This window comes from Squalius cephalus (genome assembly GCF_949319135.1).
Source record: "Squalius cephalus genome assembly, chromosome: 21".
NCBI lineage: Eukaryota > Metazoa > Chordata > Actinopteri > Cypriniformes > Leuciscidae > Squalius > Squalius cephalus.
In genome coordinates, this window is record NC_137142.1 from 9,406,999 (window position 1) to 9,423,019 (window position 16,021).

A 16,021-nucleotide genomic window follows, 5' to 3' on the forward strand; every position below is an offset into this window, starting at 1 on the left:
GTAAGCTAGGCCCTATGTGTTCAGTAAGCTTGTTTCAGTAAGCTATGTGTTTTCAAGGCTTTAAGGTTTTATTGAATGCTACCTCTGACTAAGAATGCATTACTATGCACTTGTATAGTCTTTTGGAATTTAAGAGCAATGAACATATATTGCAATGTTAAGGAATTCATGTTTTTTTCATTCAGATGTAAATTAACATGTATAAATTGCTATTAGTCAATTAATGGGGAGATAATCGAATCGAAATCGAATCAGACTGGAAAAATGAATCGTTAGATTAATCGATGCATCGAAAAAATAATCGCTAGATTAATCGTTTAAAAAATAATCGTTTATCCCAGCCCTAATAAATATATACATACACAGTGGTGGTCAGAATTAACGGCACCCCTGGTAAATAAGATCAAAAATGGCTGTAAAAAATAAATCTGCATTGTTTATCCTTTTGATCTTTCATTCAAAAAATTCGCAAAAATCTAACCTTTCATTAAAGTAAAAGAATTGAAAGTGGGGGGTAAATCACATTATAAAATAAATGCTTTTCTCCAAAACACGCTGGCCATAATTATTGGCTCCCTGTTATTAAATTCTTTTTGCAACCTCCTTTTGCCAAGATAACAGATCTGAGTTTTCTTCTATAATGCCTGATGAGTTTGGAGAATAACTGACGAGATCAGAGACCATTCCTCCTTGCAGAATCTCTCCAGATCCTTCAGATTCACAAGTTCATGTTGGTGCTTCTTCTGTTCAGTTCAGCCCACTCATCTTCTATAGGGTTCAGTTCAGGGGACTGGGACGGTCATGGCAGAAGCTTCATTTTGTGCTCAATTGACCTTTCGCCGGCCCCTCCCCCAAAACGGCCATTGTCCAATCACACATCATAGCAACCGTTACTATGTGAGCAGGTCCGACAAACATTAGCAAGATGGTGAAGCGTGCGCCCATGGCGTTTGTAAATCGGACACTACATACCCCGAGAGATTGTCTGCAGGAGTTGTGGTCTTTCCATTCCCAAAGCCAAAAACACAACGTGAGCGGTGCCTACAATGGATAAAACAGTGTGGACGGCCCCAATCCCAGTTAAATGTGTCGAACATTACGAAGCATAAATACGTCTGCTGGCTGTGGTATCGATGGCTACTTAAAGTTTTTTTTGTTTTGTTTTTCTGATCTGAAAAACTATCCGATCTGTAACTCAAAAAACATAATATTGTCTGAACCGCGAGTTTTATGATCCGTTGCCCCACTAATAAATATTATGGTCTCAACCGCGATTTTTGTGATCTGTTGTCCCCCTAATAAATATTATGGTAAGTGCATTATGAAAGACAATCAATGAAAGTTATTTAGATGCAAATTAAGGCTATGTCTGGTTAAACAGTTATTGTGTGATTTCGTTTATTGTGCTTTGTCAACTTGAAGCATGAATTTGAGAAAGAAAATCATTTTTGGAAGAAAATGCACCACATACTTTTGTCAATGATATAGGCCTAAGTTATAGCTAAAATATTGTAAAAGCTTTCAGTTCACCTGCCTAATTGTAGTTGAAAAGTCAAATTAAGCTTGATTAATGATATACTGTGACTGATCAAATAAACTACAGCATCGGGAATTTAACTCCCATGTGTTTTGCAGCATTTAAAATTTTAGTCATAGTGTTATGCGAAAAAACACACATAAGAAATTATTGCTGACAGCACTTTTATTTTCAGAGACAGTTTTTTCTTTCACACAAAAACACAACAGTGAGTGTCTTTCAATGCTTTTAAACACTTGTTTCCTTGTTCTTTGTCATAATCATCACAAATGATGTGTATGAACACCGGTAACGTTAAGCATTAGCCTCGATAGAGACGTAGATAGTAGTCGTGTCTCCTTCATTGCGTATTTTTATATTATAATATATCCCTCCACTGCATACTGTAACCCTTTTTGCCTCGATCTGGAGGATATCGCGGAGGTATTGCTCCAAAAAAGGTCACTGACACGCACGGGTATACCTTTTTCAGTCATGGCAATCTGTCGCGCTGGTCGTGTTTGACCATTTGTTTGTCGGACGTAGCAACAGTAACTAAGGGGGGCGGGGCTCGGCGAAAGGTCAATTACCCATTTTGTGTTGATTTTGATGTTTGTTTTGGATCGTTGTCCTGATGGAAGATCCAACCACGGCCCATTATAAGATTTCTAGCAGAGGCAGACAGGTTTTGATTTTTTAGCTGTTGGTATTTGCTAGAATCCATAATACCATGTATCTGAACAAGATGTCCAGGACCTCCAGCAAAAAAATAGGCCCACAAGATATAAGATCCAGCAGTAAATTTAACCGTAGGCATGGGGTACTTTTTATCCCTGTTTGCACCAAACACATCTGGTGGGTTTGCAGCCAAAAAGCCCTTTTTTTTTTTGTTTCATCTGACCATAGAATCCGGTCCCTTTTGAAGTTCCAGTCGTGTCTGACAACTGTATATTCGGAGTTTATTTTTGGAGGAGCGAGGAGGATTTTTCTTGAAACCCTCCAAAACAACATGTGGTTGTGTAAGGGTTGTTTGATAATTTTTTTTAGGCTTTCTGATCCACAAGACTCAAGTAATCTCTGCAATTCTCCATCTTTGATCCTTGGAGAGTTTTTGTCCGCTCAAACTTTCCTCCTCAGCGTGCATTAAGACAATATAGACACACGTCCTCTTCCTGGCAGATTCGTAACATCTTTAGTTGATGGGAACTTCTTAATTATTGCCCTGATGGTCAAAATGGGGATTTTCAATTCTTTAGCTATTTTCTTACAGCCACTTTCTATTTTCTCAACAACTTTCTACTGCTCAACAATCTTTTGATGCACATCAGAGCTATATTCTTTGGTTTTACTCATTGTGATGCTTGATTAAAGAAATTTGGCCTTTGTGTATTCGTCATTATTTAAACTCCTGTGAAACAAGAAGTCATAGCTGGACAATTTCATGTTCCTAGTCACCCTGGTGTGCTAAATAAAGGAAAATATTAATGCTAATATACTTCAGAGATATTTTACTCATAAAAAATTCTAGGGCTGCCAATAATTGTGGCCGACATGTTTTGGAGAAAAACATTTATTTCATAATGTGATTTCCTCCCCACTTTCAATTCTTTTACTTTAATGAAAGGTTAGATTTTTGTGAATTTTTTTAATGAAAGATCAAAAGGATAAACAATGCAGATTTATTTTTTACAGCCATTTTTTGATGAGTGGTACCCGGTGGGGTCTTCTGCTGTTGTAGCCCATCCGCCTCAAGGTTGTGCGTGTTGTGGCTTCACAAATGCTTTGCTGCATACCTCGGTTGTAACGAGTGGTTATTTCAGTCAAAGTTGCTCTTCTATCAGCTTGAATCAGTCGGCCCATTCTCCTCTGACCTCTAGCATCAAGAAGGCATTTTCGCCCACAGGACTGCCGCATACTGGATGTTTTTCCCTTTTCGCACCATTCTTTGTAAACCCTAGAAATGGTTGTGCGTGAAAATCCCAGTAACTGAGCAGATTGTGAAATACTCAGACCGGCCCGTCTGGCACCAACAACCATGCCACGCTCAAAATTGCTTAAATCACTTTTCTTTCCCAATGCATTGAAGCAACTGCCATGTGATTGGTTGATTAGATAATTGCATTAATGCGAAATTGAACAGGTGTTCCTAATAATCCTTTAGGTGAGTGTATATATATATATATATATATATATATATATATATATATATATATATATATATATATATATATATATATATATATATATATATATATAGGTTTTAGTTTTTGTTAACTATAATAACACTGATACTAGTAAAATCTATATATTTAATAAAATGCGTCAAATAATGTTCTAAGTCTTTCTGTCCTGTGACAGGGCATCCCAGACTGAAGCTAAAATAGTTTACTTTAAATTAAATGGAAATTTAACTCAATTAAATTAAATACAGTCTGTGAAACCAAAAATAACCGGGGTGGACATTGGACACACTTTATTATTGCAGGCTGCTCATTCAAATTGAGATGAGGGAGAGAAAATATGCTTTCTTACAACATATTACTATATTAACACCGTAAAGTAAACTTTGTCATACTTGATCAGCGTTAGTTGTGAAGTAATTATTATGACCGCCGCTAGCATAGCTAGCGAAAGCGGTCATATAGGGATTGTCAAAGGTTTTTTTTTTTTTTTTTTTTCGTCATCTACTGAATTTTTCGTCAACGATACCAGGGACACCGAAACACCCCGGGGAACATGAAATTTGGTGGGCATGTAGCCCCACTAGACTTTTACGGAAAAATTGCGTTTGGTCCCCGGGGGCCACTCAACCCATACACACACATACAAATCCACATGCACAAACACACACGCGCACACACATGTACGCACGCATACATACACGCACAGACACACACACACACAGACACACGCATGTCTGGTTCACTATCTTTGTGGGGACTCTCCATAGACGTAATGGTTTTTATACCGTACAAACTGTACATTCTATCCCCTTACACTGCCCCTGCCCCTAAACCTACCCATCACAGGAAACATTCTGCATTTTTACTTTCTCAAAACAACTCATCCGGTGTGATTTATAAGCCTTTTGAAAAGTGGGGACCGCTGGCTGGTCCCCACAATGTAGGTGATCTCAGGTTTTACTATTCTTATGGGGACATTTGGTCCCCACAATGTAATATAAACAAGGGCACACATACACAAACACACACACATACACACACACACACAGACAGACATGCACATACTACTACTTTTTTTAGGTATCAGCCATATACCCGATTTACCAATACCCAATGTGTTATGCTTGGGCAGTATACTAATGAGGTGGGTGGGACATGTTTCATGCCATGTTAGATCACATCCTGAGAGTCTACGCTTTCAGAAAATATATAGTTTATATAGTTGAATCAGTTTTCTCTTCATGGTACAGACCAAAATGTATTATGTGTACACTTTCTTCACCTAAATCCATAAAATCCCATTAATTTCAATGGGACATTTACTTAAGTGTTCTACTAGGTACAGTGGGAATGAGTTTAATTTTGTTAACATTGTTTTTTTAAAACTCTGGGACCAGGGCTACAAGATAAAACCACTTTTTTGGGGAAATTTTTTTTTTTATTTCAGTAAAACACAACAAACCCATGCCAAAGTCAGATAACTGACTTTTACCATCAACAGGCACCTCAACCGTTTGGTAGAGGTTTGTAGAAATTGAATGGGAGGGTCCTTTGAAAAAAAAATCACAGATTTTTCATACTTAGTATGTATAAGTATATTTTTTGTGGAAAGCCAGTGCAGGCCTGAGCGGCGGTCATATTTTGTACCGCCATGCGGTACATCTAGTTACCAAAGCTTCTCAGTGATTTTAGTCCTGTCCGAATGTGCCATCTCAGTAATCATTATGGACAATGTCAGTAAAGATTACGGCGACTTTTACCTTCTGGAAAAAGGTCCGGGAAAATTACCTCAGGTAATACTAATCCCGTGTGAATAGACCTGCTGTAAATATGTACATAAATATTCCGTCATTTCCTGTTTAAAAGTACTTTTCCCTGGTTTTTCAAGTACGGAGGCGCTTGAAAAAGCATTCAGTAACATTCTAGGCATGGGATGTCAAATCTGTGGCAAAACTCAAGTGTTTTCCGCATACCATTCAGATCAAAAAGAAGGTCAGAAGCCCTTGTTTTATAGGCACTTGTTTTAGCTTTAGGTAAGTGCCTAGTACCAGCAGAATCCAGTCAGAATTTAATTAATTTAATCAATCGTTTGATCGGAACTAACTGTTATAACTCACATACTTTGCTTATATCTTTGCTTCTGACATACTTTGAACTAACATATACAGTGAGGAAAAAAAGTATTTAAACACCCTGCTATTTTGCAAGTTCTCCCACTTAGAAATCATGGGGGGGTCTGAAATTGTCATCGTAGGTGCATGTCCACTGTGAGAGACATAATCTAAAAAAAAAAAATCCAGAAATCACAATATATGATTTTTTAACTATTTATTTGTATGATACATCTGCAAATAAGTATTTGAACACCTGAGAAAATCAATGTTAATATTTGGTACAGTAGCCTTTGTTTGCAATTACAGAGGTCAAACGTTTCCTGTAGTTTTTCACCAGGTTTGCACACATTGCAGGAGGGATTTTGGCCCACTCCTCCACACAGATCTTCTCTAGATCAGTCAGGTTTCTGGGCTGTCGCTGAGAAACACGGAGTTTGAGCTCCCTCCAAAGATTCTCTATTGGGTTTAGGTCTGGAGACTGGCTAGGCCATGCCAGAACCTTGATATGCTTCTTACAGAGCCACTCCTTGGTTATCCTGGCTGTGTGCTTTGGGTCATTGTCATGTTGGAAGACCCAGCCTCGACCCATCTTCAATGCTCTAACTGAGGGAAGGAGGTTGTTCCCCAAAATCTCGCAATACATGGCCCCGGTCATCCTCTCCTTAATACAGTGCAGTCGCCCTGTCCCATGTGCAGAAAACCCCCCCCAAAGCATGATGCTACCACCCCCATGCTTCACAGTAGGGATGGTGTTCTTGGGATGGTACTCATCATTCTTCTTCCTCCAAACACGTTTATTGGAATTATGACCAAAAAGTTCTATTTTGGTCTCATCTGACCACATGACTTTCTCCCATGACCCCTCTGGATCATCCAAATGGTCATTGGCAAACTTAAGACGGGCCTTGACATGTGCTGGTTTAAGCAGGGGAACCTTCCGTGCCATGCATGATTTCAAACCATGACGTCTAAGGCTATGTTCACACTTAGCGTCTTTTTTCAAACTGCCAGCGTCTGTTCTACATTATAACCCTATGGAGTAAACCGGTTTTTCAAAAAAGTCCTGAGCGCTTTTTTAGACGCCACCGCCGGCGTCTTTTTCTGCAGCTCAGAGCGTCTTTTTAAGTTGAAAAAAGTTCAACTTTTCTGAAAAGAACGCCCTACGTCAAGCGCCTTTTTGACAGCTGACCAGTGACAAGCGAGTAGCGAGACCTGTCGTTTCCATAACAACAAGAACAACAAGAAAACGTCTTTGTGAACCGACATTCTCCTCCCCGGTAACTTCAAAAGCCAACGCAAGAGCCAACTTTCTCTTTCTCGACATTTTTTGCATCACACAGCACTAGGCTTCTGTTGCAGCTGTTCCTATAGCAACAAAAGACGCGCTCGGCTGCTATTTGTAACCGAACGCTGCCAGCGTTTTTTTTTGCTAAAAAAACGCCGTTGTCAACTTTTTCTTGTCAAAAAAGACGCTAAGTGTGAACATAGCCTTAGTGTATTACCAACAGTAACCTTGGAAACGGTGGTCCCAGCTCTTTTCAGGTCATTGACCAGCTCCTCCCGTGTAGTTCTGGGCTGATTTCTCACCTTTCTTAGGATCATTGAGACCCCATGAAGTGAGATCTTGCATGGAGCCCCAGTCCGAGGGAGATTGACAGTCATGTTTAGCTTCTTCCATTTTCTAATGATTGCTCCAACAGTGGACCTTTTTTCACCAAGCTGCTTGGCAATTTCCCCGTAGCCCTTTCCAGCCTAGTGGAGGTGTACAATTTTGTCTCTAGTGTCTTTGGACAGCTCTTTGGTCTTGGCCATGTTAGTAGTTGGATTCTTACTGATTGTATGAGGTGGACAGGTGTCTTTATGCAGCTAACGACCTCAAACAGGTGCATCTAATTTAGGATAATAAATGAAGTGGAGGTGGACATTTTAAAGGCAGACTAACAGGTCTTTGAGGGTCAGAATTCTAGCTGATCGACAGGTGTTCAAATACTTATTTGCAGCTGTATCATACAAATAAATAGTTAAAAACTCATATATTGTGATTTCTGGATTTTTTTTTTTAGATTATGTCTCTCACAGTGGACATGCACCTACGATGACAATTTCAGACCCCTCCATGATTTCCAAGTGGGAGAACTTGCAAAATAGCAGGGTGTTCAAATACTTATTTTCCTCACTGTATACATACATACATACATACATACATACATACAGCTGTGGTCAGAATTATTGACACCCCTGGTAAATATGATCAAAAATGGCTGTAAAAAATGAATCTGCGTTGTTTACCCTTTTGATCTTTCATTCAAAAAATTTGCAAAAATCTAACCTTTCATTGAAGTAAAAGAATTGAAAGTGGGGGGGAAATCACATTATGAAATAAACGTTTTTCTTCAAAACACGTTGGCCAATGGCCACAATTATTGGCTCCCTGTTATTAAATACTTTTTGCACCCTCCTTTTGCCAAGATAACAGCTCTGAATTTTGTTCTATAATGCCTGATGAGTTTGGAGAACAACTGTAAAGAGCTCAGAGACCATTCCTCCATACAGAATCTCTCCTGATCCTTCAGTTCCACCAAGCTCATGTTGGTGCTTCTTGTCTTCAGTTCACCCCAGTCATTTTCTATAGGGTTCGGTTTAGGGGACTGGGACGGTCATGGCAGAAGCTTAATTTTGTACATTTTTTGTAAAAGTTTGCGCACGTGATATCAGGAAGCAACGTAGCATGCACATGATAACGTGGAGGTGACGGAGATGTAAATCGAGTTAGCCCTCCCACTTCTGCTAGTTTTACTGAGATTTCTTTTCCCGTGCGAATTGGCCATTAATATTACAGATGTCCTGTGGTAAAATTACATTACTCCATCTACCCTTGTAAAACTAATCCCGTCCGAATAGGGCTAAAGAAAACTGATCCACTGAGTTTTTTTTTTTATTCGCCCACATGCTCCAAAATACATTTTACAGTTTGCACATATCTATTTTTAGATATGAAGATGTTAGATATTAGATATTTTTCACAAATGCAAGTGAAATGCTCGTACTGTCTTCTGGGGCTGATGTCCTCGACAGATTCTGTCATTCCACTGGGACTGTTGCGAATGAGGGAGTTTCAGCACTGGACTCTTGTGTCCAAATGGGCGCTCTCCGAGTCAGGGAGTCAGGGACTCTGCTGGGGGCAGTTTCTCTGAGAAAGGTGGTTACAAAGGATGCGTTGCTCACAGGTTGGGGTGCAGTATGTGAGGGCAGAATAGTCAGGTCACCTTCATTTATATAACAATATGGATTGTTTCAAAGCAGCTTTACAGTGATAATAGGAAATTACCGTAACAGATTGTTTAGGCTTTACAACAGCTCTTGGATAAAGTTATTGTCCAGCTAAAGTTAGTTTTGATTGATTGATTCACTTCCGTTGCGAAAACCATTAGTTATTAACTTAGGGGCTGTTAACAAGTCAAGTCAAGTCAAGTCATCTTCATTTATATAGCGCTTTTAACAATGTAGATTGTTTCAAAGCAGCTTTACAGAGATAAACGTATAATTTAAGGTAACAGAGATTGTTTTGGCTTTATAGCAGAGTTAAGTTATTTTCCATCTAAAGTTAGTTTTGATTGATTTGCTTCCATCGCAACGATCATTTGTTATTAAATTAGGGGCCGCTAAGACGACACCATTCCCTCTACACAGACTTTAAACGCGAACCTGTGAGAAACGCTGATGGCGTTCACATGCGCATTTAGAATGGGTTCTATAGTTATGTGCGTTTGAATATATGTACGCAGGTTTGGAATTCCCTACAAGCCAAGCCTAAACAAAGTACTTGTCTTTCCTTTGGGGTAGGAACGCGAAACGAATTTTCCCGACAACGCCTTATCTGTATAGTGGTAGAGGGATCCTCCATAGGGAGAGACTAGTTGGCACTTCAGCACTGCGTTGTCATCGGTCCATGCGAAGGTCCTTCATCAGATCTGGATACGGCCTGGATCCGGCAGGCTGCAGGAAAACCTCGGGATAAACACAGACACTAAAATTAGCGTAGATGCCATTCTTCTTATGATGTAACGAGTACATCAGGATTTATGGGAAGTGTTCCCGGTTCCGGCTGACCTAATCTATGCAGCCTAACACTGAATTATAGAAGTCTATAATGTATTATGTGAATGCTAGGTCAAAGAGATGTGTCTTTAATCTGGCTTTGAACTGACAGAGTGTGTCTGCTTCCCGGACAATGGTAGGAAGACTGTTCCAGAGTTTTGGTGCTAAATAGGAAAAGGATCTACCGCCAGCAGTCGATTTTGATATTCTAGGTATTAGTAACTGGCCGGAATTTTGAGATCGCAATAGACGTGACGGACTATAATGCGTTAAGAGCTCGCTCAAGTACTGCAGAGCTAAACCATTTAGTGCTTTGTAAGTAATCATAACACAACACCATTCTAACAGGAAAACCCTTAACGCGCTCCGGCTGCCCATCCGCACAAAACAGTGCCTGGTGTCTCGAGAATAGCGAAAGAGAAGTGGCCCGTCTCGCTCAAGCATGCTGCGCAAGCCCTGAAAAGTGAAGCCAAAACATCTCGATCGCCCCCCGGTGACTGGTCCTAGTATAGGTCATAAACCCCACCTCCCTGTGTTATTCAACAGGACATGAGACCAACTAAACAATTAAATTGCACTTCAAATATCTTTTTTCCAAAGGTGGTTTCTGTCATTTACTGTAGTTTTTATCACACTGATGTAAGTTCAAGTGTCTGTTTTTAAAATAAGTTTGTTTTTAGTTAGTTACGTGATGCTATAAAAAAAGGTGGTGTAACATCATGACTGACAGCTGTGATTGACAGGTTCTCTGAGCGAAGTAGTCACTGAAGCACCAACAGCCTTTTTTTCGGGATCTTCGGAGGACTGAGGAGATAGTATTTACTTTATTTTAACAAGCCTCTGTCGTACTGCAATCAACAGACATCAAAATTAGAGCAGAAAGGAGCATAGGCCACAAAAAAGTGCAGGGAGAGTGCATCCTGCGAGAGTGAGGGCGGGGCGTTGATTTCGCGGCTTTACCTGCTCACTACTGCGCAGGTCTGGTCCCGAGAACGCTACTGCGCAGACTCAAGTCCCAAGATGTCAGCGCCATATCGGGACACTGGCAGCTTCAGTTCTCACCAATGGAAGAGAGCGAAGGGGCGTCGTCCATCTTTTTTTACAGTCTTTGGTCTCGCTACAAAATGCGCACAAACTTCCTGGAACAGTTAACAGTGTTACTGGCATTGAATAATTTTGTGCAGTTCCTAAGGAACCACCACTTTTTGATCAGATCAGACAACACACCAGTGGTAGAATACATAAATCGCCAGGGAGGCACACAACGCTTTTCTCTGTTCTCTAATTAACAGGAATACCATAGGTCAACACTCGCTCATATGCAGGTTTATGAGAGGTGTGCGGCATGTGCACAGGGTTTCAAAGCCACTGGTTCTGTGGGGTCTGTCTGTGGTCCTGTAATGCCAGGGCTTGAAAACGGAAAAAAAAATTCAATAGGTTCACTCCGAGCAGAATCAGTATTTTAACTTTTCTGTTCATGCGTTCTTTCTGTATTATTACTGTTCCGAAACTGTTTTGATTAGAAAAAATACCGGTTAATAACGTTATTTTTTTGCCTGTATTTTAATAATAATAACAGCGTGGTGTTTTTTGTTTTAAACACGAAGAACATCATCTGGTATTTGCCGTCTAGTCATAAGCTAATACAACATCATCTTTTATAACAAAATGAAAGGAAAAACTGTCAACAATTAAAAGAAATTAAATACATTTTTAAAGATATTTTAAAATGTTTGCTGCATGGTTAAAAAAAATACGCTACCTCCTATAAAATTGCATTAACGTCGCATTTTATTACATTCAGAAATGTAAAATACCGGTAAACAAAGGAAAATGTTTAAAAACATTATAAACACTATAAACCTATAGGCTATTTTAGTTTTCTTCACTCCACAACAAATCCTCTAAAGTTAACAGTATTCAGCTAAATAAACGTCAAGCCACAATGAATTAATTTAAATTGAAACTGAAGCCTGCTCATTCAGCACAAATCCAAATCATAGATCCAAATGTTCCCAATATTCGCAACGTATTTGAATGCTAAACTATTATTTATTAGCCTATGTAAACTAGGCTTTGTACTTCACTCGCATTATCGACGTAAAACATCATCCACATAAAACACACAGTGAGACGGGGATCACGCTGAACGACACAGATTGTAGGACTATTTAAATTGAGCAGTTTTTATATGCTTGTTTGACTGCATTTTATTTTGATTATGAACAGGCTGTAATGTCAAGTTAGCAATGCTAAAATATGTTGTGCACCCATGAGGCGCCGGCACGATCACTCGAAGAAATGAAACTGTTACTCCATAATGTATGGTCATACGGAAGCAATACATCAATATCCCATCATGAGATACCTCACTCATGTTATCAGAGGACCGGGGTTACGTAAGTAACCTAAAAGTTTTTCTAAAAATAGGATGCACTTTCTGCAGTCTTAGATTCTCAGTTCTCCATTCAGAAAAGCGCTGCAGGTGCGTGATGTGTGAATCGCGCAAATAGCTGCATAAACAATAGAATGCGATGTTAACTAAACCCCTGTAAAAAAAAAAAAAAAAAACAACCTTTGTGCTATCACAGACTCTTATTTATTGTAATTTCATTCTAATTGAACATTCTAATCTTGTAATTTAATGGTTAATGATCGGTTAATGAGTGACGGTTGATGTTCAAGAACAATAATCAAATTGAACATCCCTAATGTGAAAATATCATTTGCAGCTTAAACTTTATCTTAAGCTCTTTTAAAAATATATAATTTATTTCTATAATATGTGTAGCATTCTAGCTTTTTAAACAGTGTATTTGTGTGAACTGTTGCGTTTTAAGTCTAACGTGAAGTATTTGAACAACTAAAACTAAAACAATGTAAATGCTTAAATAAATAATTAAATGTTTTGGTAGACATCATAAATACTATATTATGATGTCTACCAAAACATTTAATTATTTATTTACTGGAACAAATACTGGAATGCACAAACTGTCATATTACTTCAGGTTGTACAAGAATGTGCTGTCTGTATGATTACATGTTTGCAGTTTAACACACAAGTGTTTGTTTTATTATTTATACCACAACAGTAAATGAGTGTCTTAATAGAAATCCTGTAATATATATTATCTTGAAAAAGATACCAAATTAGTAATATCCGAAAAAGCATAATAGGGGCACTTTAACACTGGTTTGTTGTAGCACAAAAAGTTCTGCTTACTGCACATTGTCATTCTTGTAGTTATCTACAATGGCTAACGAATCATTCGCACATTCATAGAACAGTTTTCGTCCACATTGCAGTATAAGGTGTATAGGATTCTTAAACTTCCCCTTTTTCTTTCTTGGGTGCAGGAATGTACCCCACATTATGCTAGAATAGAGAATACTGCTTGGTGTGAATAGTTTGCACATGTAACCCAATTTATATTTTCATTTGTAATAAATGCATTGAGAAAAATAAATGAATTGTTACACCCTACAGAATCACAAATAAACCTTTCTTTCAGGCTTTTATTTAATTTTGTATAATTTGAATTGCCTTGTCCCTCAGCCTCACAGATGCAGGAAAGCGGCTCAGGATATGATTCATCTTTGAGAACTTCTCTTGGGGCATCTCCAACACTGTCTTTCTTGCAACAGCTAGGTTAGGGAAACAAGTCTCTTTTCATATTGGAATAATTACCATAGTATCCATTTTACATTACATAAAACTAAAAGTGTTTAATTTTTTTTTACAGAGGAAGAGCCTTTGGATTGTTTCTCAACCTCTCATTGTCACTCCTCAAAGAAAAGAGATGAACAAGAGAAGCAGAACTACAATAAGTCAATAACGAAAATAACAAGTAAAATAAACCACACACCTCCTGAATCAGATACAGCCATGGCCATGAGTAATCTGTCCAATGGTGAAAGTAATATTAATGTCCCACCATTATCTTCAAGATCACGACGGTCTTTAGTGAACTACACTGGAGGAAAGAAGCAGTCCACTTTAAAGGGTTTCTTTCACAAAACCTGCTCTGAAAGAAAACAAAGCTCACACCTCAAACCAGAAACTGAAAACATTGGAATATCTACAGAGTTATCTGGCAGCCCTGAAAGACCTAAAAGTTCCCTGCCTGAAAGCCTCACAAAAACAAATCACAAAAACAGCAAAAGTATACAGCACTCCAAAGAACTGCTGACCAACTCTAAACATTCCTATTCCAGGAATTCATCATCAGCACGCAGTTGTTTCATAGCAAATGAAAATGTCATTCAAAATGATGAATCTGTTACGTTCAAGCCTGTTCATAAATGTCAACGTCAAACTTCTGCTGCACTGTGTTCAGCTGACTCGATTGGTGATCTTCCCAGTAGAGATGTTGAAGATGGTGAGGTGTTTGAAGACATCTTCTCACCAGCCAACAATGCCCTTAAACAGAGGGTCATTTTGTTTGGTTCAACCTCAGAAGCAGTGCACATGTCCACTTTTGACCTAGAGGACTCAAACAAGAAGAGCAAGAGATCGTGTAGTAAAAAGCGAAAACATGAAAATATTGATATTAAAGACTTGGTTCATTCATCAGACCCTGTGGATATGATGGAGGAAATTGTTCCTGAGACGCATGAATCAAGGCCTGAATGTTTGCCTGTGGGGACGTTTGAGGTGCCTCAGTCACCCAGGTTTGTAGAAGTAAAATTCAAGCCATTGGTAAAGAAACCAAGAAAGCAAACTAGGCTGAGCTCTGCTGTTCTCTCTGAAGTGAAGGAACGTAAAAGCTCATTTAAACTCAGTCCTGCTAACGAAAAGGCATCAACGGCTTCCCCTCCAATGTCATCCTCTGCGGTTAACATGAAGCTGCAAATACAGGAGTTTCTCAAACCTGACCCTGACCCCAAACGTGGTATTGAAAAGAGACAGATGGGTTTAAAAAGTATGTGAATTGTATTTAGTTTTTTTATTTGTAAATTGGACCTTGCTTATCTCTAAACAGAGCTGGATTTATAAATTCTAATTGGAGTGGCTTGGCAGTATATTGGTAGAAAGTATTAAAATGTAAAAGCTGTATTTCAGGTGAAAAATTGCATCCCTGGAGCTGTGTTAAATTGTACTTAGTGGCTGTGCAATGAAATCTAGGTCCCTGCTAAACTGTAATAAGATGAATTATTTACTTTTTTATACTCTATACCTTTCTTTGTATTAGTTGAGAAACACTCCACAATAAAGCATGCTTTTAAAATGTTGCACGGTTGACCAAACATTTAAGAAATGCTCTTGTCTGCTGCTCAGCTGTGTTGCTGCACACCTGCTGTGTGCTGCTCTCCTCTGAACTCAACTTTCTTTGTTTGCATTATTTCAGTTGCAGGGAAAGAGAATAAAAGCACAGCTTATGGGATCATTGAGAGAAGTTATGAAATGTGTAGCAAACCGGAAACTATGAAAAAGGACAAGTACATGAAGGTAAAGTAGCTACAGTTTTTTCATGTATTTTAGGTGGTACTAAAGATATCAATTGGGCAAAGATTCATGTAAATAAGACATTTATGTAAGCTAATTTAATGTTAAAGACATTTTTGAGAAATTGCAAACAAGTGAATTCAACTTTATCATGAAAGCAGTAGTTTTATTTTTTTTAAGGGAATTTGTACTCTTTCGCTCTTGCTGACAAGGTATTATCTTTTTCTGTGCACAGCACAACTACAGTGATAATTTAGCCGAACACACAAATTTAGTGCCAGATTTGCTAACAGCCAGCGCAAACCCTCTTTTGATGTTAAACTACTGTCAGGATCTACTAAAGGACACGCAGTAGAAAAATTAGTAATGAAAAGGTGTGAATAGTTATTTTTGCATCTGACCTTGCATAATTATGCAGTATTTTTAGGAGTTTCCCGTTCAGATGCAATATTTATGGGAGCAGAGTTTTTAAATAAATTATGATTTACTAAGCAATTTACTGCTATTTGCACCATTCAATCAAAAAAACAAAAGCATGTGTTAAGGCACCTGTGTTAGTAGATCACACATGCCTGATTATCATCGGCTCTGCTTGTTTGCGTAAATTTGAGCTGATCTTTAGACTTCATTGGTCATTATGGAAATTATCAGGGCTGCGTTT

At 38.6% G+C, this 16,021-nt stretch overlaps 1 protein-coding gene across 2 annotated transcripts in view; it reads left to right on the plus strand.

Annotated features, from left to right (window-relative positions):
- mcph1 (microcephalin 1) overlaps positions 1-16,021 on the plus strand; it is a 123,488-nt gene that overhangs the window by 24,728 nt on the left and 82,739 nt on the right. For both annotated transcript variants that reach the window (XM_079854876.1, XM_079854875.1), the window contains exons 8-10: positions 13,471-13,563; positions 13,658-14,836; positions 15,263-15,363. In XM_079854876.1, the coding sequence (XP_079711002.1) occupies positions 13,471-13,563; positions 13,658-14,836; positions 15,263-15,363 (1,373 nt within the window). The remainder of the gene's footprint in view (positions 1-13,470; positions 13,564-13,657; positions 14,837-15,262; positions 15,364-16,021) is intronic.